We start from the raw sequence: 22,566 nt of genomic DNA, 5'->3' as shown, positions 1-22,566 counted from the left end.
GTGTTGCGTGCCGTTCCTCCCGAGCAACAAGGCAATGGGCAGGAGAAGGGGGTTGATGAGGGCTGGTGATGGAGAAGGAGCTTGGGGCGATGGACGGGGTCAGCAAAGCGAATTGCGTGAGGCAGAAGGCGCCGGCGGAGCGAAAAGGAAGCTGTCGCGGGGAGGTTGGCGCTAAGTCTTGGCAGGTCACGTGCTGACGACTGCACTGTGCCAGCATACGCAAACACCAGGAGACACAGGCAACCTGCAAACGCGCTCTCCTTTCAAGCTTCAGCGTGCACTGCCCAGACGTCTACGAGCGAGTGGGGGTGAGGTTGCCGCGCGCCAGGTACAACGCGTCTGTTAGCGAAGCTGCGCGACCACCACACATCACACCAACCGCGTTGTAAAAGAGATATGGCACAGGCACCGGATCAGGCTATCCAGCGGATACGAGAGTATGCCCAGGAGGCACGTAATCTGCACGACGACGCTGTCGATTTCGACGCGTCTGACACGGAAATTCGCCTGGCACAGACGGTGAAGGAGCTGCAGGCACGCGTACAGGAACAACAGGCAGCGCTGGACCAGGTAAGAAGAGACTGCAGCCACGGTCTCGTCGAGCATTGCTAAACGGACCACAGTTGCGGTCTCAATCCAATCTTGACATAGACAGCATAGCCTATGCATCAGAAGATCCTCATGAGAAGTTGCAACAACTCATGGCAGTCAAAGATGCATATAAACGCTTGAAGCCGACTGCGACATATCTGCCTCCTCAAGGATCACTTCTGCCAGCGCTGTTAGCCGCCCGTAGCATCCAGCAGAACGTACGGGGAACCAAGGAAGCCATTGCCAGCACGCAGTCCCAGTTACTTGCAAAAGAGACAGCTCTCCGTCGCGAAGAAGCTAATCTGCACGATGCCAACCGCCTCACGCAGTCCATGGAAGATCGTATCCAGCGGCTACGCTCCCAGCACCAAGACCGCTCGCAAAAGACGCCTGCCCAGCTTGCACGTGAACTGATTGCTGCCAAACGCGCGCAGAAAGAGCATTCCGACGCGGAAATGCAGCGTCTAGGTGAAGCGATGAATGACTTCATCAATGACTACCTCTCTACCATGCTCGCAGCTGAAGAACTGGGCGGGCCAGTCGTAGGCGACATGTTTGACGTAGACGACGACACCCTAGCCGCGGGCTTCACCAAAAAAGGGCGAGCAAAATCCTCCAAGAAGCCTCCATCAGACAAGACTCGACAGCGCCGAATCGACCAGATCTGGGGGCCCACCAAGCCGGCTGCCGATCAAGATGACGATGACCACGAGGAAGAGCCACCGCCCACCGAGGCGGAAGCAGCTGACGCGGAAATGCGGAAACTAATAGGCGATCTCTTTGCTACGCTCATGGGTCCGGGGGCAGGCAAAGCCTATGTTCAGCTCCAGAGAGATTCCGCGGCCTCCCGGTTCCTGGTCCGAGCAAAGATTGCCCAGTTCCATCCCAAAGATGCAAACAAGTTGCGTTTGATAGATTTTGGACGGGAACTAGATGATTGAAGAAGGTTGTTTGGGAAAGATGGAGAACCAAAGGAAAGAAAAAAAAAGGGGGGGAAGGGGGTTCAGAACACCAATATTAACAATGATAACTCTTGGATCAATGTTTTTTTACTACTCTTCCCAATATACTGGGCAATGGAATCAAGCCAACTCACTAACTCCCATTTTCCCTTTCCAACCTCAGCTGTGGCGGTGCAAAGCCAACCTCCTAACCTCCTTTTCCCCCCCCCCCATGCATCCACATCCGCATTGCCCAACCCGCGTCGGCGGCGTTCTCCCCCCATGTTCTTCTTTTCTTTTTCGCTTCTTCGCTCCCGCACTTCAATACATTGGGGCTGGGGATCCCTTCCTTCCACTTCCATACTTTGACACGGCCCACATGCCTCTTTTGTGCAAAAAAACCAATAAAAAAATACCCGCAAATCAATGATTCCCAAGCCTATAGTCCCCCATTGACGCCTCTCCCATCATCCCTTCCCGATGTATCTCACTCACTCTCTCTCACTTCCCGCCCCCCCCCCTCCCGAAACCAATGCTTCGGACCCCCGACACGTCGGTGTCACCGGGACCTAGCAAGGAACAAGGGAATAAAGGGTTCCCTCATTTGGGCGCATGCGCGCGCGTCTGCGTCCTCCGCCCCGCGCGTCGGACAACAGGGTACGGAAGGAGTAACTGATTGTACCTTGTACATATAACTAGCAGAAATACGGATACGCATCTTTTGCATCACGGGGTGCGTGCGGGCGGGCGGGTTGCAACTATGGACTTTTCTTACATTCTTTTTAGGCCATATATGCCGAAGGAATTATACGTATTTGACCAGGTCGCGTAAACCAGACTATGCTTGATCCGCGCATGCGCTTTAGAGGAGAGAGCAACATGGGGTTCCATATTGTTGTTGATTCTTTCCCCCCGTCCTGGCTGGGGCTTTTGGCCGAAAAGGGAAAGAGGGAAAGTTGAATGAACACATAGAAAAGTGTCATGGCGGGGGGCACCGGGGCGCTGGCCAGTGCTATCATCTTTTTTGGTCGCGCATAGACTTATACGGAACTTGCAAGGTGTGCTTTGGACTTTTGTGTTACCAAATATCCTATTCCGGTTCTCATTGCGAGAAGGTCCATTCTCTCCTCAGCCCTCGTATGGAAAATTTGGATTATTCTGATTACTGATACTCTGAAGAAAAAAAGGGTATAGTTTGTACATGTACATGTAAATACACTAAGCGCCTGAACTCCAACACCATGCAAACCCTTGCAGTAAAACAAGCCTAGTCTTGGGGGACACTACTTACTTACTTGCAGTCTGATGCCATTATCACCCAAGTGCAAGTGCGGGGGTTCTTTTTTATCAAAACACAACCTATCGGGGAAATTCAGAAAAAAAAATGGGCCAATAGGCCAAGCAAAAGACGTGCCCGCTCTCTCACCCCAACCCAAGCACAAGCAAGCGGATATGGCCATGCAGATATTAGCAGTACTTGACTCTTTTACGCATCTTTACCCTCATTTGCTTGCTTGCTTGCTTGCTTGCTTGCTTGCTTACTTGCATACACCCCATGTACTTCCCTAACATGACGCATCTCCTTTCCTCGCCCATCCTTAGGTACTTACATGCGAGGCAGAAGAGGGGAAGGGGAAAGGAAGGAAGGAAGGCGCGCCATAACATTCCTTCCATACTACACCCAGCGCCCGGCGCCCCGCCCTTCCCAATCGCCCAACCGGCAGTATTCCAGCCACACTACATTGCATTGGCGGCTGATCGCAACTCGCGGTCGCTGATTCGCTGTGCTCAAGGCGCAATCTGCAATGCAATGCAAAAAAAAAAGCCACGATTGCGCGCGCTCGCCTTGCCTGCCCGTTTTTTTGCTTGCACAATCGCGCGCCGTGTGTGGAAAGTCATTTCGAAAGGGAAAAGAGACATGTTTTTTTTCAATAAAGGGTTATAGAAAGCGGCGCGTATGTGTTGTGCAATCGTGTGTATACACGCCAATCTGTAATCTTTTGGTGGGAAGGGGGGGAGGGGGGGGGAAACGGAGATGCGTGCCGATCGGGCCCCCGAAGCCTGGCTTGATTACTTGCCTTAACAACACACGCATGCGCAGAGAGAGAGAGGAAACAGGTACCAGGCATCGGGAAGCGAGCCCTTTGTCGCATTTTGTGGGGAATTTTCTTGTTTGGCTGGCAATAGCAAAGGGAAAATAGGCAGATCGCCCGCTCATCGGGGGATGCATGCTTGCGCTTGTCCTCCCCCAGTCGGGCCTCTTCCTCTTCCTCCTCCTCCCAATCTGAACCACTGTTTTTTTTTCTTACGAGGTGTGTGATCTGGGGGGGGGGGTTTCTTTGCTTGACCGCAACGTAGTATGAAGTCATCATCTTGCTAGGATTTTTTTGTTTACTATCCCCGCCTTCTTCACCCAAGAAGCTGAAAGAAAAAGATTCTGCCCGTCGACGTGATCATATGCACATATTCTGGATTTGCCGTAATTGGATACATATCCACCGCGTCCACGTGCGGCGCCCCCCTCCCCCCCTTGTCTCCGAGGGCGTGGCCTTCGCGGAAAAAAAAACAAACAAGGGAGGGGGAGGGGGGAAAGCAAGAAGCGCGCGAAAGCGAGTGGGGATTTGGGGCCGCTCTCAGCTCGTCGCCTTTTTTTTCCCTTAGGCTCGATTTCCCTCCCTCTCTCGCTCTCTACACGCGAAACGGTTAGGGAAAGTTGGACTTTTTACTTGTTTGGGTTAAAATAAACAAAAAAAGTAAAGGGAAAACCCCGGTTCTCCGAGGCTATGGTACGCCGGTGGTTAAAAAAACCCCCCAATATTTCCTCTCTCCCAAACCTCACACCAACTGGCGTTTTGTCTAAAAAACCCTTTTGATGAGCTCGCGAAGCGCGGGTTATTGGCTTCTGGGATCGGTAATCGTGCCGGCCCTGTCTTGCATCATCATCTATTTCATACTAGTCAACAAATAGCTTCCCCCCCTTCAAGCGGTCTCCGTTTTACCCAGCTCATAGTAACCTTCTGCTAAAGGTCCTAACTAATAACCTGACTCATTCGCGCCGGAGCCCCAAGATCCACCAAAAACAAGCACGAGATAGAGCCTAATCTCCACGTCAAAGACAAACATTTTCCCATGACTTGTTTTAGCTTAGGGTGTGGAATAAGCCGTCAATCTCAGCCCGCCGCCGCCCGCTACGTACCATGTGTCACCCTCACAAAAAAATGCACTAAACTAATGGCTGATAAAGGCCGCGTTTCAAGCTTGAGAGAGAGAGAGATAAAAATGCAGTCCAATCGACGTCTGGGCACGAACAAAGTCTACAAATGTTACTAGTATGTAGTTTAGTGTTTTTTTTGGACCGAGCCATTTGCATGGCAAATCGTTCCGTTTGATCAACGGCCGTAGTCTGTTCAATTAAGCCCAATCTACACCCAGTGCACACTACGATCTGCAGACTACGGCTGACACGCTTCATTACTACGGTACCGTAGCAGCGGGGGGATGCAACCAGTCTAGAACTCGACAATAAGTTGATCCCTCGGTCATTCTACTGGGGTTCTTTTGCTCCCAGAGTGAGGCACCCACTCTGACATGCGAGGTGATGAAGATCGTCTGCGAGGGGTACGTCTTAGTGTGGCGGTGCGGCATCATCTTATCGTACCCTCGCCTCGGTACACCTACGTTATCCAAATGCCATATTTTGAGTGGCGAAAAGTCGTGCTAACGTCATGCGTCATTCGAGTGCGAGAGGCAATTCTGATCTCTGACTCAGAGCGTGTGACCGACCTGCATATGACAAGCGTACCGCATAGAGATAGAGTAGTGTGGCACAGTCCAGCGTTCGCGAGCCGTTGTGGCGAAGGCGAGGGTCCAGCCACATTACCTCGCCACTTGCCAGACTCGCTAGATTACACAACGTGTCGATCTCCGACTAGACCATTGCCCGCTCATTGGCTCATGCATAACCTTATACACTTACATATGTAATGTAGACTTTACTACAACGTTACCAGGCTGCTTTTTGAACGGGAGCGTCGTCAACCAACACACCGCGCCATTCTATTGGATCTTCGTGTACTCACTATCGGTTCGACTAGCACCAGCAGGCTTTGCACACATGACATGTACGCCGCCTCGGATTTGGCGTCCTGTTCTGTTTTCAGAGCCCTGTGGCAAAACGATAGGAAAAAAAAAAGAACAATGCTCAAGGGAATGCGCTCGAGGCCCTCGTGCACGTTTGCTCCCTACTAATGTTAAAGCATGGGTTCACAGGAATGCCGAGCAACGGTTATTCGGATAGTCTGGTTCTAGGTGTGTACCTAGACCTTCATAGCCTGTGCATCCCCATAAAATCGTTAAGCATGGGTGCCGTGTGCCGCGATCCGTGTGTATACCATCAGACCACCCGTGCATGAGCGCTCGCATAAACAACCATAAACTGCGATGGTAAGGCTGTGGATTTGACGCAAGCGACAATCGGTAGGATGCGCACATGTTTCAAGTGTACGATAAGTGAGGAGACGACTCGGCAACAAGACCGCCTACCAGGTTCAATCGGCCCGTTCTTACTCGACACCTGTTCTGTAATTGCCAGCGCATCCTCCACTCCCTGCTCCTTCGGTTCGTCTCTTCGGGCTCACGTGTGTCGTCGTCGTGATTCGTGAGCGGCTTGCTGCAGTATGACATCAAGTTTCGGGCGCGCCATCCTTAGGGCCGGAACGTGTTTTTGGCGGCATCGGCTACTCTACCCACACTACCCGCCAGCCCCCCCTCAATTTCTTACTTTCAGGGGCCCCCACTTGAGCGTAGAAGGATGCGATATGCCTGTTTCCGATGGCCATTTCCTCATGCATTTGCGAATATGATGCCCATTATGAACGCCCTTGCTCCCCTTGAAGCTGATAATGCCAGAGCTGGCGATGCAAAGGTGCTTTCTTCTACCTCTCAGCTCAGCAAGCGCCCGTACATGGCTTAATTTCCGGGGTTGGTGGTAGCGCGTCAAGGTTTAGAGGGCGCCAAGGCGTCGAGAGCATGCGAAGTGACATTTATGGATAAATCGTGATACGGACACTTGCTCGGGTAGAAAATGCTTCGTGGAGTAAAAAGAATGTCACTATGTCATAATGTTAGTGGAGTACGTACGTGCGTAGCATCCGGTCCAGCTTCGGTCGCACATCGTGCATTTTAAGACATGGATGATTTGAAAATTTGACTGAAAAGGAAAGAAAATCGGACATGTTGCGACAGTTCAAGGAGCGAAAAGACTTTGATTAGGCTTCCAGGGTAATCTGGGTATGTGCACTGTGGAAAACGAAGTTGCCCATGCTTGTTGTCTGTGTGTGAGAGAGAGAGAGAGAGAGAAAGAGAAAAAAAATTACAACCCCCAACGCGCCCTCCTCGTACTGCGTATGTGTATCTCGCCATATGTTCGTAACAGATCGTCGATTTGCAATCTTAACCTCTGGGAAAGTTGGAATGGTAATGGTATAATGGGTATCGTCGTCGCACCGAAAAGAAGAATAGAAAGGTATAGGACACATGAAATAGAGGCAATCGCTCAACTCAAGCGCGTCGCTTGACCAAGAGCGCGACATGCCAAACGGTCGAGTTGTGTGAAGCAATAGAGAAAAAAGAAGCAAAAAAGCCATGGCGACTCGTGTCATGCGATGCGAGACTCCAAGAGACGAATGGTACGGGTCATTACGGTCGGTCGGTTGCCGGAAAAAAACAGGGTATCAAGGTGAAAAAGAACGGCGCCTTACTCAGTGACAGGCAGAGAAAGCCTAAAAGAGAAGGCGTAGTTCGTAGCCAGTCGAATGGACGTTTTCGGTGACGCTGATATCTCCATCGACCTGAATGTCTGTAGGGCCGGCGTCCCACTCGCGCTTCATCGAATGCGCCGGAGGCGTGCCGATTTCGTGGAATTCAGCCGTCATGTCCTGTTGCTCCGGTATCTTGCTGACTGCATCATCGTCCATTAAGATTTGTAGTCCTTTCTGGTTAACGCGGATGGTCCGTGTCACCTTGCTAGGCTCAATCTTGAGCTTCATTGCAATGCCAGTGACGAGCTCCTTGACAGTGCGATCCATAAGGTATACGGCGCGGAAATAGTTGTCCTCTGGTTGGCGTCCGGCAAGCCTGGGCTGCACGAAAAAGCACGCAACTGGCTTGAGCAAGGGCTCTGGTGGTGGCTGGTACGTCTGGTCAACGCCAAGAGCTTCGATCCATCCAGAAAGCGCGTGATCGTCGGAATACGGTCGTTGGACTTTGGTTGGGACGTCTGCGCCTCCGTGCATATTGACCATGCCCTTGAGATCGCCTGTAGCGGTTTGCGGAAGATTTCGCCACTCGTTTGAAGACATGCGCGAGGGCGGTTGGAAGGGCTGCGGGCGTTGGAAGGAAGAGGCGCGACGTTTCTCTGATTGCAGAGATTGTGAGCTGGGGGTTGGGGATACCACCGACGAAGTCGATGTCTGCGGATCGTGTCCATCCCACATTTGTGCATCCACGTTGGTGTCCAGCTTGGAGAGATCGTGGGATGATGCGCCCAAGACAACTGGATGCAGATCTGGGTCATCCTGTGCGTCTCCCTTGAGGTAGAGAACGCTGACAGGTCGGGTCGAGCTGAACATGTCCTGCAAAGACGCCAGTTTGATATGAAGATCTTCTTCAGCTGGCGCGCGAGCTCCTTGGTTGTCGCTTGTCGAAGACATGGACCAAGTCCGCTTATGCTTGGGCACCTTGCCTGGTCTTTGGCTCATGGTGCCTTTGGAAATTGAACCACTGCGCTTCCGCTTGCCAAAGTCCTTCATGCCAGATTCGACTTGCGCAATCTGCTGCTTGAGCTTGTCGATCGTCTTCTTGACGTGCGCAACATCGTTGGACAGTTTCCGCTCGGCGCCGTGGTCTCGGAAGAGCTTAACCTTGCAGTAGCAGAGCTCAGCTTCTGATCGCTGAGGCGATGCTCCAGCGGTCTCGGTGATCAGCTCTGTCTTTGCGCAAAGTCGAACTGGGATGCCCTTGACACCTTTGGAATGGCTAAAGTCGGTAGAAAGGAAGTTGAAGCGCACAGCCAAGGAACACTCGGGCGAAGCGTTGGGAACGGGCGTCCATGTTACCACGAAGCCGTCAAACGAGGATGATTCCAGCTCTACCCTGGGTCGGCCTTGGACCTCGCCGCCGCCAACTTGGCTCGGGTCAACAAATTCAACGGCTTGCAGCCGTCCGCCGCGCTGGTGGGCTTCGTTTGTGCCTCGGCCTTCTTTCCATAGTTGCCAGCAAGACGCAGGTCGCTGGCGCTGTTGCTCGTCCTCGAATGAAATGCGAATAAAGGTCCTGTACTTGAGAGATGGCGAAGGGACCTGGAGTGGAGCCGTATCGACCAAGGAGATGGAGTAAGCTTGTCCCTTGTTCAAATACGTCACCGGAACCTCGTCTGGCTGCTTGACCATAGCTGTTGGCGCATTCAGAGTGACGTGGTATCGGAAGCTATCCAGATTAGTTGGTATTGCGCAAAAAAAAATGACACGTGTTTTGCAAACTCACTTTTGATTGGGTGGTGGGGGTGCAGATTGGACTGCAGATGCTATGCTGTCGTATGAATGGGGTGCGAAGCCTATGAGAGGCGATTGCTCTTGCATCTCGACTTCTGGCACCATGTTGTCCATGGGAGAATTCTCATGGTTTTGCACCATGGGGCGCTGGTCAAAAGCCGAAGGCTGGTGGGTGAATTGGTGGGGCGCAAACGACTGCGAATGCTGCGGCTGCATGCCAAAGGGATTGGCATTTTGGAAATGGTGAGAGCCGAGCGCATGGTGGTTGAAGCCGTGCAGGTGCGCAGTAGGTGCGATCTGGCCGGCGTGAACTCCGCCTTCCGAAGTGGGCAGCGATAGTGGGGTGCCTAAGCCGAAGCTGAAGCCAGGCGTGTGCAGGTCGCCAGCCTGGCTGTGGTAGAGCGTGTTGGTTCCACCCGGCGTCGGGGTGTAGTAGCCAGGCGGCTGATTTGCAAAGGAGGTAAAGGCAAAGCTGTTTGGGTCGAGCAGCGAGGGCGTAAACCTCCAGGGCTCATTGTTGCCTCGCGGCGTGGGGTCCTGGTCCTTGATGTCCTCATGGCTGTCGGGCTGGCTGTCGCGGGCATCAAAGTTAGCAGGTTGGTGCATGACTTGGTTGACATTGACATGTCGGTGGTTGCGCGCAAATGCGTCCCGACGGATCGGAAATGCCATGTCGGGGAAGACGTACCGGGAGGGGTTTGCAATGTCCAAGACATCGGCGAGCGAGTGGCCTGGCGGCGCAGCGAGAGAATGGGAGCGCTGCTGGATGTGGGGGAAGTTTGCCTTGAAGTCCTCTAGCAGTTTCCCATCGGGCTTCTGGCTGTTCAGTCTGGAGCGGGGGGTGGGCAGTCAGCAGGTGGTTGCAAAGACAGTGTTCGAACGCGACGCGCGCAAATCACATGCGAGCTTGGGCATGGCGGCGGGCGTGACGTACCGATTTCGAAACATGGCATCGGGCTTTCACTCGGGCGATTAGCAGGATGGAGATTCGGGGAGCATCTGGTTGACGGGCAGTGTTTGGGTTGTTGGTGGAAGTGGGGAGGCGGGGGGATGTTGAGGCTGGGAGGAAGGGAGGAGGTGAGGGAGGTGAGGGAGCGAGGGAAGCAGCAGCAACGTAGGAAGCGGATCTTGGGTTGATGAAACAGAGAGCAGCTGCCACGAGAAAGGCGAGCCTGGGAGAGTCAAGCCACAGGCCGACGTCCAGGGCCGGTGGTCAGACGTCTTTTTAGCTAGCGACCTGCGCATCCACCATGGCCTTGACGGAATTGCTTCGAGGGCCGCGCGTGGGCAAGGGTGGAGCATCGGGTCTAGGCACACACACACACACACACACACACACACACATGCACATCCACACATTCACATGGTCCCTGCGGGCCTGTTCTAACGCTGCCCCAGCTAGCTGCTGCTAGGCCGGAAGCTGATGCTGCTACTGCTGCTGCTCCACCTGTGCGGCGCGACATGGGCCCAGCCGACAGATGCGCTCCCCAGCACTACGCACAAGCACACAAGCGCAGAGCCGGCCGCCTGCACAGCCACGGCCCTACGGCAGACGCGAGCCGCCCTCCAGTCGTGCTGTACCGCATCCGGCCCCGATTTGCGCTGCAGCTGTCGCCATCCCGCACAAGGGCCGCCGGAGCATGTTGCTTGCCTCTGACCGACGGCATGGTACTCGATGTACTGTAGTAGTAGTCGGATGCCCATACTACACTACACACTACACTACTACACCCCCCCCTCGTCCAGCCAACATCCAGCCCGCGGCGCACGGGGCCCCCATGGTGGCTTCACCAAGCCCTTCCGTGTGCATTGCCGTAATTTACTCGTTGACAAAGCCCTCCGCTCGCGCGCTATGCCCCCTTGGTCGCCAGGCAATCGCATGGCGCCTACCGTGTGCGTTGGCTCCTCAATGCGAAATGACATATGCCGGCCAGGGCCCCGTTTCCACTCGTCGACCGATGCGATGCTGGCTCTGGCTGCTTGTGCTACTGCTGGCTGCGCTGACGGCCCTGGTCCGCTGCACTGCACTCGCTCCCACTCCACGCGACAGACGCAGACCGACGACACACTACTTACTCTGTCTGTCCGCTTGTCTTGCCTGTCCATGTACACATCCCCCCCCTCTCTCTCCCATGCTGCTATTGCTGCTGCCGCCAGCACTCCCCTGCGTTTGTGCGCCGGATCGGAGACGAGGTTCCACCCCGCCAATTCGCCTCGTCGCTATGCCTGCCTGCCCACCCCATCGGCCTGTCCTGTGCCCACCCACCAATCCCACAGCCGGCCGTTGGCGCCCTCTCGCTTGCCCTTAGCCAGCCTCGCTGCCTGCCCGCTACCCGCCTACTCGGATTCACCTTAATCCTGAACGTTGTCCCATCACCTGTCAACCCGAGATTAACGACTGTGCTTTAGTGAGCGTTTGCCCGAGACGACAACTCCTGTGCCCTCCGTCCATCATAAAAAAAAGCCCATCCGCCATCCCCCCCCCATGTCGTCATCGCGCCGCCGCTCGGCCCTTTGGCTTCCCTGGGCCCTTGCCAGGCCCCAGAAGGCTCAAAATTTCTGACCATCCCAGCAATCAAACGTCACTCTGTCCTGCGGTTACACCCACCGCCCGTCCCGGTTGGTCATTGCATCTTATGCTGACACTACCAGGCCAATCGCTCGCCTTTCCATCTAGTCATTCGGCACCTGCAGTAGGTCGTGGTAATCCTATGTCCCCATTTCTAGACCTTAATGCACAAACAAAAATAATTGTGGCAAACTGTCTTGTTGCAGCATACTGATCGACAACGGGACATGTCCCACCACTTACGCTGCTTTCTGCTTTCTGCTTTGCAGCTCTGCGCCTCAATCCCTTTCGCAATGTTCCCGCCCTGCCGTGGCATGTGCATGCTTCTGATTGGCCCCAACCCCACCGAACTCTCGCTGTGGCACAGACCCACTTACCTACTCGCCACACTCGCCACACTCGACGCCACACTTGCCGATCCATTTCCGCCCAGACGAGTAGATGCCGTCGCAACGCGTATGCTTGCAGCACCGTAGTAACTGCCCCGAAACACGACGGGGTCTTTTCGTAGGGCTGGACGTTCACCACATGAGCTCATCCACCGTCACTATTAGTCCGAGTCAAGCAACGCCTCCAAACTATCCTTACTCTTCCGCGCGGCGGTCTCTTTTTTTGGTCCAATATTTCAATGACCCTGTTTGTCTTCTCCCCTGAAGCTTGCATTAGCCACTTCTCACTCACACAATAACAAGGGGAGATCAAAAGTCCAGAATCTTCTCCCTTTTTTTTCGTTACCAACTTCGTGATGCCATAGACTTTCCATCAATGTCTAAAATAGAAAAAAAAAGCCTCGACGTCATGGTACAGAAGGGAGGGCGGCAAACATGGTTACACAGGATCCCCATTTACCGTGAGTACGTAGTCAAACGTAAATCCCGCGCCTGCGCGCGCGCGAGCCCCTTCTGATCTCAACTTCCTTCCCGCTTTGGCTACGGTTTACTCATCTCGCTAGCTTTTGTCCGCCCACTAAGATTGGTTATTTCAACCTAGCAACCTTTTGTAATTTCACTACCTACCCCCCCGATCGCATTTCGTCTTGTCCAGACCCTCTTGGTCTGTAACAAGCAGCCGCCCGGCAGTCAAACCCGCCTAGAACATTTGCCTGCCCGCCCGCCCCCCTTCGTTTCATACCGTCTTAGCTATTGCTTGTTGATACGTATACCGTAGATCATGGAGGCAAGTTGCAAAGAAGATGGCCATGTTGAACCATTCTCCCCTCCTGTGTGACATACTTTCATCATCCTCTTCAGACCGAAGCGCCTCCCACCTTATGCTACCGTCCAATCAATACCAAACTGAGCTGCCTGGATAAAACCACTCGTCATCCGCTGTTCCATTACGCAAAACCCCTCATCCACTTGCTGCCATGTCTACCGACCCTTTATCCTCTCCTTCCCCCGGGCCTTGCCTCTTGTGCGCTGGCGGTGGCGACATCATCGTCGATTTCGGTCCACTGCTTTCACCACGTGATGTATCATCTCCGGCCTTGCCTATGCTCGCTGTTGCTCCGGCCTGGGAACCGTTGTCGAGTCCTGTGCCACTCGAGTCATCCCTCGAGACGGACAAACATGACCCTGTGCGCAAACTCTCAAGGGAGCTATGCCTACTCGAGTCCCCTGGCTGAACCCTTCCACTCCCCACGTCCTCACGGAACGCCGTCTGCACACTGGATTGTGACCCACGACGGCTCTCTTGATACTTGCTCTCCATTAATTCTCCACTTGATATCGAGCTTCCTTGACTACTACCACTCGGGCTCGGCGCCGGGCTCGGGTAATCTGACATGTTGCCAAAGTCTGCGCTTAAGCTCTGTGTCGACCGTCTGGACCTTGCTGACCGTGTTACCGGTGTGTAGCGTACGGCATGTGACGAGACCTGCGCGACAGAGTCCTCAGGTCCTTCGTAGTGGGTATAGATATCATCTAGCGTAGCTTCCTCAAAGAGGGCTTGTAGCTCGTCTGCTCCCGGCTCGAAAGAGAACTGTCGATGATGACCTTGATGCGCACTGAGATGTGCTTGTGAATGGAGCCTCCCTGCAATGCGCATCTGTGTCACACCTTGTTCCAAAGACTGCTTATTTACCCTCATATCTTGCATAGTTACTGGGTCTGCCTCTGCCTCATCATCGAACACGACCGAGGGTTCTTCCGGCATTGACTGTGAGAGCAGCGTCATCAGTTTGTGATTGAAGCTGTCCGCTTGCAAGCCTCGTCGTCTTGCCACAAGCGTGCCAAGTTCACGGAGAGCGACGAAGGCATTACACTCGGTGGCAGGCTGCATTTCCGTCTGATGATGAATTGACGTCTCGTCTGACAGTGCATCACCGGATCCTCCCGAGAAGACAGAGCCATCAGAATCCGTGACAGACGACGGCGGCCGAGTCTTGTGCACTGTAGTCAAGTCTAGCTCACTCTGAACCTGGCGTGAAAGTGTAGTCTTCTCTGAGTCAGGAGGAGTACCAACCAGTAATTCCGAACTGTCAGAGAACCGCTTAGATAGTACCGCCATCTTGCCAGAAGGGGATATCGGTCGGCCACGAAGTACTAGATGAGTTAGACTGACTCTGAACGCTGGGTGAGCCATCATCTACAACTTGCCTTTCTCACTCAAATGGTTGATTTCTGCGTCAAGCTTCTCTTCAGGAAGTAGCTTGTGGTCTCGTGCGAAGTTGTCATGCGAGCTAGTCTTTCTGTGCCTCCGCTGACGATCCACAACACTTCCCTGGCGCGCTTGCATAAGTCTACAGTAATTAGACCAAGCTAGTCAGAGCGCAGTGCATATACTGACCCCGTCATGCCACTTGTACCGCGGGCTATAAGTAGCTCGAGCCGGCGTATCTCCGCGTGATATTGATCTTCCGAATACGACCAACCTGCCTGTGCTTGTGACCAATCCCGAAGCGTTTCTTCTAGCAGGATCTCTAGGCGCTCCTTCTGATCCCGAATCTTTCGATAATCCTCGAATACGCGAAGCAGGCCACCGTGGTGCTCCATAGGCATTGGAGACGATGAGCTGGTGATATGCAGTCGAACGGACTGGGTCACAACTAGTGGATCAACGTAGGCCTCGAACGGCCGTGGTGCCTCTTCACCCCATGGTTCCGAAAACTCGGGAGTTTTTGTAGTGTCCTTGAACGAGGAGAAAAGCGAGGTATATCGCGAGAGCTTTGGCTTAGAGTCTCGATACAACGCTAGCATCTCCAAACGTTCACCCCGCCCATCTCCAATGTCTTCGACTACAGTTCCTGCAGTCAGGGTACTCACCGGGGTTTGTGGTCTACTGCTGTGCAGTGTCTTTAGCCAGCTAGGTTGACGAGGTCTGTCACCTTGGTCTTCAGTAGCTGTGGAACGTTCGCCGTCAGATCTGAGCGAAGAGACCTTGGGTTGCTTCTTGGGGTGTTTACTGTGACCTAGGCGCCAACCCCTACCATCTGGCATGTTGTTTTCATGTGCAAGCTCTCTTGATAGGTGAGTGGCTACAGAGAGCCCAGGGAGCTGCGCGACGTATAAGTCCATACCCTCGACAGGTCACAATTGCCAGTTGAGTGAGACTGTGGAAAGCGGTCGTGGTAAAGGTGATTGTGGTGATGTACGGGCAGGTGCTGCCGCGGGGCCAGCTCTCACCCTCACTACCCTGACTGACATCATTTGGGGCAGCTCACCTTCACCAAAGATGGTGCCAACGCATGTGACATCTGTACAGCTGCCTAAATGTCGATTCTGGATTGAAACCAACTCTTCAACATCTTTACTGCCCTCTGCAAGCATGGCGGTGTCATCGTTGCTCCTGCCGTCTTTTGGACTCAACCTAACACCTCACGTTTGTATTAGGCCATTTGGGTCATGTATCCATGTCCCCTCGACGAAAAGTGTGGACATCCAGAAGGCAGACAGCCACGAATGCCGCACTAGAGCTTGCGTCATGTCAGGATTTGGAAAGAAGGTGAAAAAAAATATCGCTAATGTCGAAAGGCGTACGAAGTGGCCAGGTGAGCGGTGCGATGGTCCTGCAAGTCCATTCAATGTTACTTGGGAGCGTACATAATGATGGCTACTCTACAGATTTGTGTGTTTGTGGCAACCACGAGCGACTATATTCATCAGTCGGGGTGTCTTGACGTTAAAATGGTTCGGTCCCAAAACGGCTAGACAGGTACATAGGTACTTAGTAGCGAAAGCTGGTTCACCAGGGCACTACACTCGAACCACTTGCATCTATACTTCATACTTGCATCGCAACAAGACGTCGCTAGCTTACGCGTATTCCTGATCCGGAGAATTATTAGACCCATAATATATGCTGCCTAAGGATTCGTTTGTATCGCATAGCCGCCTCCAGGATCGTTGCCAAGGGACATAATGTTCCGTGTTTCGGTTGAGTTTGAGTACTGTTTCAGCACACTCAAACCGCCTAGCAATTGCGATGACTTGGCTGAACAAGACTCAGTCTAGAACTTTGTTAAGAGATGTTCAGTATAAGGATATGTACAGTCGAGGTGATAGTGCGTAATACGGAAATTCGAGGTGATGAGTGTAAGACGGAGAGTCGGGATGATGAGCGTACTTACTTCGAGAGCTCACTGCAAGGCTACCATTGCGTGACATGACTTGAAATGCCTCAGTGGCACCATTTCGACAATGTCCAATGCAGCCAGACGCGCGTCGGTTATAATTCAGGAAGCCATCGACACGTCTCTGACAGCCTTGACACACATGGCCAGCTCGCATCCCCGACCGTGCCCACCCCGCAGAACACAAGAGCTCCACTACCCGCCAGGCGTGCAGGACAGAAGGCAGTGCATTCGCCCATACACTGCCAAGATGGCGCCAGGGAAATCTAGAATCCGGTTTCAGTCTGTCTGGTTTGAGGCACCAAGTGAAATATACGAGGATAATGTGTGATTAATAGCGATCCTGGACAAGCAAGGCGTTGTATTGCGTACATAGCTCTGTCTTGTCGACAGTTATAAGGCAACGTCCCGGCGAGGCCCCAAGGTATTCCATTCTTCAGCCTCAAAAACATCAAACTACCTTTCTCTTCTTCATATTCACTCTTTGTCGCAGTGCGACTTTTTACCATCTCCCACACCCGTTTCGACTTTTCCTTGAACTACCGCGACTGCAACTCTACTCGAATACTCTCGAACCCAACCATAATCACCTAAACACTATTTTCAAAATGAAGTTCACCATTGTCGCCACCATCATCTCCATGGCTGCTGTTGCCATTGCTGCTCCCATTGCTAGCGAGCGTACGTCTGCCTCTGCAATTCCTTCGAGATGAGAAAGGAAGAAGCTAACAAGATGTATAGAAGTCGCTGCCCGTCAGAACCACGGCATGTGTGTCAAGTCCGACGCAAATGGCGAGATTACCCAGATCCCCAACTGCTAGATATGATACCCAAGAGTGGAAGGATAAGATGGAGTGTGGCGATAAGGGGGATTGTGGTGGAGGTAGACAAATAAAGAGTAGAGACAGCCTGCAACAAACTCAAATATAATATTCAAAGCACCTAGGCTGCACCCATAACAGACGACAAATCATATATTGGCAACCAAGTCAGTATCTTGTACAAACCATGCATCTAGTGTTGTCCGCCGTGATTAGTTGGTACCCAAGAGCTTCGACGTATTCCCTTAACAAGACAACGAGACATGTCAGAAGCGTCAAGCAGAGGCAGCAATGACAGTCTTCACCCTTGCAGTTACAGCGCTACTACTCGTCAAGCGCTAGTCGCTGTTTTTGTTGGGGTACATGCTCGCCCACCTGGGTTGATCCTTCCACGTTTCGCGATTCCCATACTCGGCATGGCGCTGAAACGTAGGCGCTGGGAATACGATGGTTTCATTGTGGGGGTTCTGCTTCCTTGGGTGGTTCGCCTAAGGGCTGAGCATGAGATGAGCTATAGTTGAAGTGTGTGCGTGTGTGTCGGAGAGAATAGGCAAAGTCTACAACTTTGAATCCCCCGCAGATACTAGCTGTGTTCAGCAAAAGCAGCAGTAGTGATTCTTGGCCACCATAGTCATCCGACTGCAACTGCTCGTGCTAGACTCGGCTAACAACGTCTCGGTTTAGTTGGCGTTGGAAATGTGTGCACTATGGCGTTGGAGAAAGCGGACTAACAGGTTCTGCCCACCCGTTATGGACAGGTGATGCGCTAGACAGGCCGACCGTTGCTCACATTCAATAAGACTAAGCAGACCCTGCGTCTCCTGCTTCGTTGCAGATTGGGACTGCAACCCCACCGTCGACGTCCAAGACTGCAACATGTGCCATTGACAGTAGTATATTTGCTTTTCCCCGTATTGCACCCAGTGGGACGTAGATGCGGAGCTCGAGGCCCCGTGACACACCAAGCGATGGCGTCAGTACACAGGACCGACCTATGGGCATCCTGTTTCCAACAAGCGAGATGATCGTCCCAAGGATTGACGAGTCGAGCGAACTGGTTGCATCTCCGTGGATTGCAAAGGACTGACAGCACCTGTCTGCCTCGACGCGTTGCATCTTGGTCCCTACGAAGACTGCTCCATCTCCTAGTCCCCAGGTTCCCATGCGCAACGCCAGCAGATTCACATCGCGCCCGCTCCCCGTTGGCCATTCCCCGTGCGCGCAATGCGTGTCTAGACTCAGCAAAAGGAGCGGTTGCTGTGTTCCGGCGCAGTATGACGTTGCCCAAGACAAAAATGCCAGGCTTTGAGGCCAATCTTCAGCCACCGGCCCTCTTCAGGAACGGCGCCCCTACCACGCCTTAAAGACATGTTTATCGTGAACTGCACTCAGGGCACACTCCTACGGCTTCAATTCGGCGCCTTCCATGGACAAGCTAAAGCTCAAGGCGCGTACGGCGCGCAGCAGGCTCACTGGGGCTTCTTCGTCTGCGCCCGACACGCCTGAACAGACGGCTCCACAACAATCGCCCGTACCACAACAAAACTCCAGCACACATGCCCTCCACGAGGGCACTTACGCCCGGGACTTTGGTGTCCCCGCCGACCAACAACCACAACAGCCCGCCGTCGAGCCCCCTACTTCATTGCAGTCGTCCATTGACGCGGGCAGCCATGTACCCAAGCCCTCTAGGGTCAGCGACCCGTCGTCGCACGTTACATACCAGTGAGTTTTGGCCTTGGCGAAGTAGCAAGGCGCAATGGCTGACATTCATCGAGGACGCTTGCAGCACAGCGAGCAAGGAGCAACTCTGCGCCAAACAGAGGAACACCGCCGTTCCAGCAATACCCACGCCGACCCCAAGCTGCCCGCCAAACGAGCATTGGTATCCGTCGCATGCCCCCATTGAGTCCCTTGAGGCAGACCGTTCAACCACCAGCTTCATCCACCCCGAGAGCAGGCACGCCCTTGCCTGCGCTCGACGAAGAGCAAGAACTAGGCCAGCTCCCGTCCAACAGCAGCCAATCCACCCTCACTCATACCAACTCGGCACCCGATCAGACTCGCCTGCGGAAAATAAAGAGCGCCGTCCAGCTTAGGATACCATTCTGGGGCAAGAAGGATGAAGGCAAATCACCTGCAACAGGCCCCAGTGTCACCACCACCCAAGACGACGGAGCGACCAACTACAGTTCAGGCATGGTCGATGTCTTGGATACGCTTGACCCTGAGGTTGCGACCCTCACGTCTTTGACAAATATGCAGAATTCGCTCTTCATTCCCAATCTGCCCTTTCTCAACCGCCGGCCTACTTACAACCTGCGTCGACGAAAGAGCGAGACGGAGAGCCTCGAGGAGATCAACCGCATATTGCAACCTGCCTTGGCTGCTCAGGCACAGGAGCAACAACCCCCGGCTTTGCAACGCTCTCCAACCCAAACCACAGCGACCACCATGATGACAATAGACTCGCAGCTGACAAATTCACGATATGCCGTGCTCCCTGAAAATACCGACTTGTCTGGATGGAGCGTGGCTGATAAGAAGGAAGTTAATGATCACGTGCGACACATGCTTCATTCACGGCGATCCAAGCTGAAGCGCTCACTCAAGGGCTTTGGACATTACGTTCGCAGACGTAAGTACATCCGCTATTAATCATTGGTATTCTTTCTAACACACCACAGCACTGGGTTTCCTCGTCACTCTCTATGCAACGCTTATTACTTTATTCGGTCTGGCCTGGGTGCTATTCTTGATTGGCTGGATCAATGTCGGTGGACAGCAGATTTATGTCGTCCACATCATTGACAGCGTTCTGGTCGCCCTCTTCGCAATTGTCGGAGACGGTCTCGCTCCCTTCCGCGCCGTAGACACCTACCACATGATCTACATAGCACACTACCATCACTACACCTGGTCACGCCGAAAGAAGGACATGCTGCCTGCTCTAGCCGACCACAACGACCTGCCTGCTGAGCACGCCCCTGTATCTGGACCCAGAACTACCGATCCTAACGACCCAGAGAAACAATGGGAGTTTACCGTCTTGACACCTAAACAGCAAGAGAAGCTTGAACATCATCAGAGCAAATTCTGCAAATCGCACTCCTTCTACAAGCCCCACGAGACAGAGACCCACTACGCATTTCCTCTTCGCTTCCTGGTCGCCATCGTTGTACTGCTGGATTGCCACTCACTCCTCCAAATCTCCCTTGGTGCATGCACTTGGGGTATCTACTACAAGAACCGGCACTTTGCCATTACTACTGTCATTCTCATTTGCTCCATCACCTGCAACGCGACAGCCGGTCTTTTGATCTGGCTTGGTGACAAGAGGACGAGGAAGAAGGATGTCCTGGAACGCATGAATAGGCAGGAGCTGACGGAGGAGGCGATTAAGGAAGTGCAGAAGAAGAAGGAAAAGGAAGGCGAGAGTAGCAGTGATGAAGCCGGTAAGGAGTCGGAGAAGAGGAGGATCAGTATGGATGCCTTTAGGCCCAGGAAAAGTATGGATAAGGGAAGGAAAAGTATGGACAAGGGAAGGAAGAGTATGGAAAAAGGGAGGGCGAAGGAGCCGGCCCAGACTGAACAGAGCGCGTATCCCTGAATAATCTTCGTTGCATATCGTAATTATTTGATAGTCCTCTCCTTCAAGCGTACCAGCGTTGAGATACCAATCTTGCCTATTAATGTCACAATTTACAATCTAATCAGTCCTTATTTTTTGACTTGCACCCACGTTACTAACTGCTCCATAGCAGGAATGTATCTGAGCTCTCTCCTTCTGGATGGAAGTGTCAAACGTGACTGACGCCTGGCTTGATCTGCAACAGCATACAAAGGCATTGCATACCACTATATATCCGCAGCATCAGTATAACAAAATGAATACATGAATATATGTTTGCGTGCAGTATTACAATATCAGTGTTAGATGAAAGGGTAGACTCGAGAAAGACCCAGGCAATCAAGACTCAGATAGTGCAGGAACGTTACGATTAATGAAAAATATGTTGCATAACTGTATCTTTGACTTATGAAACGATGAGAAGCTATTCGTAATAAAGCTGCACACATCAGAAGGGTGCTCTTGTCCTTGGTACGGGTGTCTTGTAGTGAACTGAAGACATCCCTCTATGGCTGATCCAAAAGATCTAGCTATACCCAACAACACAAGTTACTCAAGCTGCCCCACTGGTACCAAACTATTATCCAATGTGTGTGAAAGCGGGGTCAACGACAAAGTGGAAGGAACAAGACAAATAGCGTTGCAGGCAGTTGTGGTGATACGTTATTCCGGTCACGGGACCACGCGTTGCCATGTATTTCTACGAGGAAAGAGCAACACCCGCTTTGTTCTACCCTGTATCCCCACTCCTCTCACTTTCATCACTCCCATCCTATAATCGAGAAAGTCTCAGTGCAAAACTTGCAAAGAAACTTCTCATCCAGAGACACACTTGTGTTCTCAAACCTTACCAAACTCATCCTCTTCCATCACAATCAATCATTCAACTGACATCATGGGTGCATGGGGCTACTGTAAATGAAGGGATTACTCATTAGCGTATGGTTTTGGGCTGACATTGCCCTAGGTCTCTTCCAGTCCGATAATGACCTCGACATAGTCAGTGAGATGAGCGACGAAGCCGGCCTCACAAAACTCGAGGAAGAAGCCCAAGCTCGTGCAAAAGCAGAAGGCAAGAGCGAGAAATAAGCGCATTCCATCTACTATACCATCTACCGCAATATCTGCTCAGACCCTGAGCTTGTTCGCAAGCACCTCGATTCAGGCGTCCTTGTCGACATGATTGCAAAGAAGGAGTCAAAGATGTTGTCTGAACTCACTGGATCCCTAGATCAGAGACTCGATTACTTGACTCGGGATCCTTGTTACGCATACGTACTGCTCGGTGCATGTGCCATGACACTCGGCTGCCAGCTTCCTGACGCTTATGTTAGCATGCTGAAGAAGGTCTACACTGAAGGCGGGCTCATGCCAGATGCGCAACGCCAGATGAAGAAGGCCCTCTTTGGTCCAGGTGGCTACAAGAATGGTAGGCCTTACGATTTCGGGTCCAAGACGCTCTTGGAGACTGCCAATGCTCGTGAGGTCGAAGAGCGCGACACTGGCTCACAAGGCTTTGTTATGATGAATGTCCTCAGTCCAGGCGGCATATGGAACACCGGTATGACCACATCGACAACGTCTCTGATCTTGAAAGAACCTCGGGCACAGCGCAACGAGCCTGACGTATGCGGTGGCTGTGGTGCCGATCACAGAGCTGGTGGCAATGCTCTGCTTACGTGTTCTAAGTGCCACAATCGAAAGTACTGCTCCATCGAATGCCAGAAGAAGTCCTGGAAGGTTCACAGGAAGGTGTGTGTGCCTCCAAAAGCTTCTACCTAGGCATCCGGCTGCAACGCAGTGGCGATGAAAACAGTATCTGCTATGACGTCCAAGGCCATTGCAACTACCGCTGCCATATGATAAATATTTTGAGGGTGATCAACGACTTCA

General features: G+C 52.8%; 8 protein-coding genes across 8 annotated transcripts; 6 read left to right on the top strand and 2 right to left on the bottom strand.

Moving 5' to 3' along the window:
- Positions 1-396: 396 nt before the first annotated feature.
- COCVIDRAFT_11801 (hypothetical protein) lies at positions 397-1,532 on the top strand (the record flags this gene model as incomplete). Its single annotated transcript, XM_014706164.1, has 2 exons — positions 397-570; positions 624-1,532. The coding sequence occupies 2 exons, from the start codon at positions 397-399 to the stop codon at positions 1,530-1,532; spliced, it is 1,083 nt and encodes a 360-aa protein (XP_014561650.1).
- A 508-nt stretch (positions 1,533-2,040) lies between these two features.
- COCVIDRAFT_85797 (hypothetical protein) lies at positions 2,041-2,208 on the top strand (the record flags this gene model as incomplete). Its single annotated transcript, XM_014706286.1, has 1 exon — positions 2,041-2,208. A coding segment is annotated over one exon (168 nt), but the record flags the coding sequence as incomplete, so codon positions are not given.
- A 5,104-nt stretch (positions 2,209-7,312) lies between these two features.
- On the bottom strand, positions 7,313-10,030 carry COCVIDRAFT_33378 (hypothetical protein; the record flags this gene model as incomplete). Its single annotated transcript, XM_014706285.1, has 4 exons — positions 7,313-9,017; positions 9,075-9,653; positions 9,771-9,911; positions 10,017-10,030. 4 exons carry the CDS (start codon positions 10,028-10,030, stop codon positions 7,313-7,315), a joined length of 2,439 nt encoding a protein of 812 aa, XP_014561771.1.
- A 727-nt stretch (positions 10,031-10,757) lies between these two features.
- On the top strand, positions 10,758-11,438 carry COCVIDRAFT_11799 (hypothetical protein; the record flags this gene model as incomplete). The annotated part of the gene is made up of 1 exon (XM_014706163.1): positions 10,758-11,438. The coding sequence occupies one exon, from the start codon at positions 10,758-10,760 to the stop codon at positions 11,436-11,438; it is 681 nt and encodes a 226-aa protein (XP_014561649.1).
- Positions 11,439-13,001: 1,563 nt separating this feature from the next.
- On the bottom strand, positions 13,002-15,166 carry COCVIDRAFT_86103 (hypothetical protein; the record flags this gene model as incomplete). Its single annotated transcript, XM_014706284.1, has 3 exons — positions 13,002-14,208; positions 14,245-14,391; positions 14,439-15,166. The coding sequence occupies 3 exons, from the start codon at positions 15,164-15,166 to the stop codon at positions 13,002-13,004; spliced, it is 2,082 nt and encodes a 693-aa protein (XP_014561770.1).
- A 1,663-nt stretch (positions 15,167-16,829) lies between these two features.
- On the top strand, positions 16,830-17,042 carry COCVIDRAFT_22355 (hypothetical protein; the record flags this gene model as incomplete). The annotated part of the gene is made up of 2 exons (XM_014706197.1): positions 16,830-16,902; positions 16,963-17,042. 2 exons carry the CDS (start codon positions 16,830-16,832, stop codon positions 17,040-17,042), a joined length of 153 nt encoding a protein of 50 aa, XP_014561683.1.
- A 1,426-nt stretch (positions 17,043-18,468) lies between these two features.
- Positions 18,469-20,652, top strand: COCVIDRAFT_85934 (hypothetical protein; the record flags this gene model as incomplete). Its single annotated transcript, XM_014706283.1, has 3 exons — positions 18,469-18,767; positions 18,821-19,680; positions 19,730-20,652. 3 exons carry the CDS (start codon positions 18,469-18,471, stop codon positions 20,650-20,652), a joined length of 2,082 nt encoding a protein of 693 aa, XP_014561769.1.
- A 916-nt stretch (positions 20,653-21,568) lies between these two features.
- COCVIDRAFT_33375 (hypothetical protein) lies at positions 21,569-22,455 on the top strand (the record flags this gene model as incomplete). Its single annotated transcript, XM_014706282.1, has 3 exons — positions 21,569-21,587; positions 21,641-21,730; positions 21,764-22,455. 3 exons carry the CDS (start codon positions 21,569-21,571, stop codon positions 22,453-22,455), a joined length of 801 nt encoding a protein of 266 aa, XP_014561768.1.
- Positions 22,456-22,566: the final 111 nt, after the last annotated feature.

Source organism: Bipolaris victoriae, assembly GCF_000527765.1.
Source record: "Bipolaris victoriae FI3 unplaced genomic scaffold scaffold_4, whole genome shotgun sequence".
In the NCBI taxonomy this organism is placed as follows: Eukaryota; Fungi; Ascomycota; class Dothideomycetes; order Pleosporales; family Pleosporaceae; genus Bipolaris; species Bipolaris victoriae.
The sequence above is the reverse complement of the archived record's forward strand: the minus strand, read 5'-3'. Positions and strand labels throughout refer to the sequence as shown.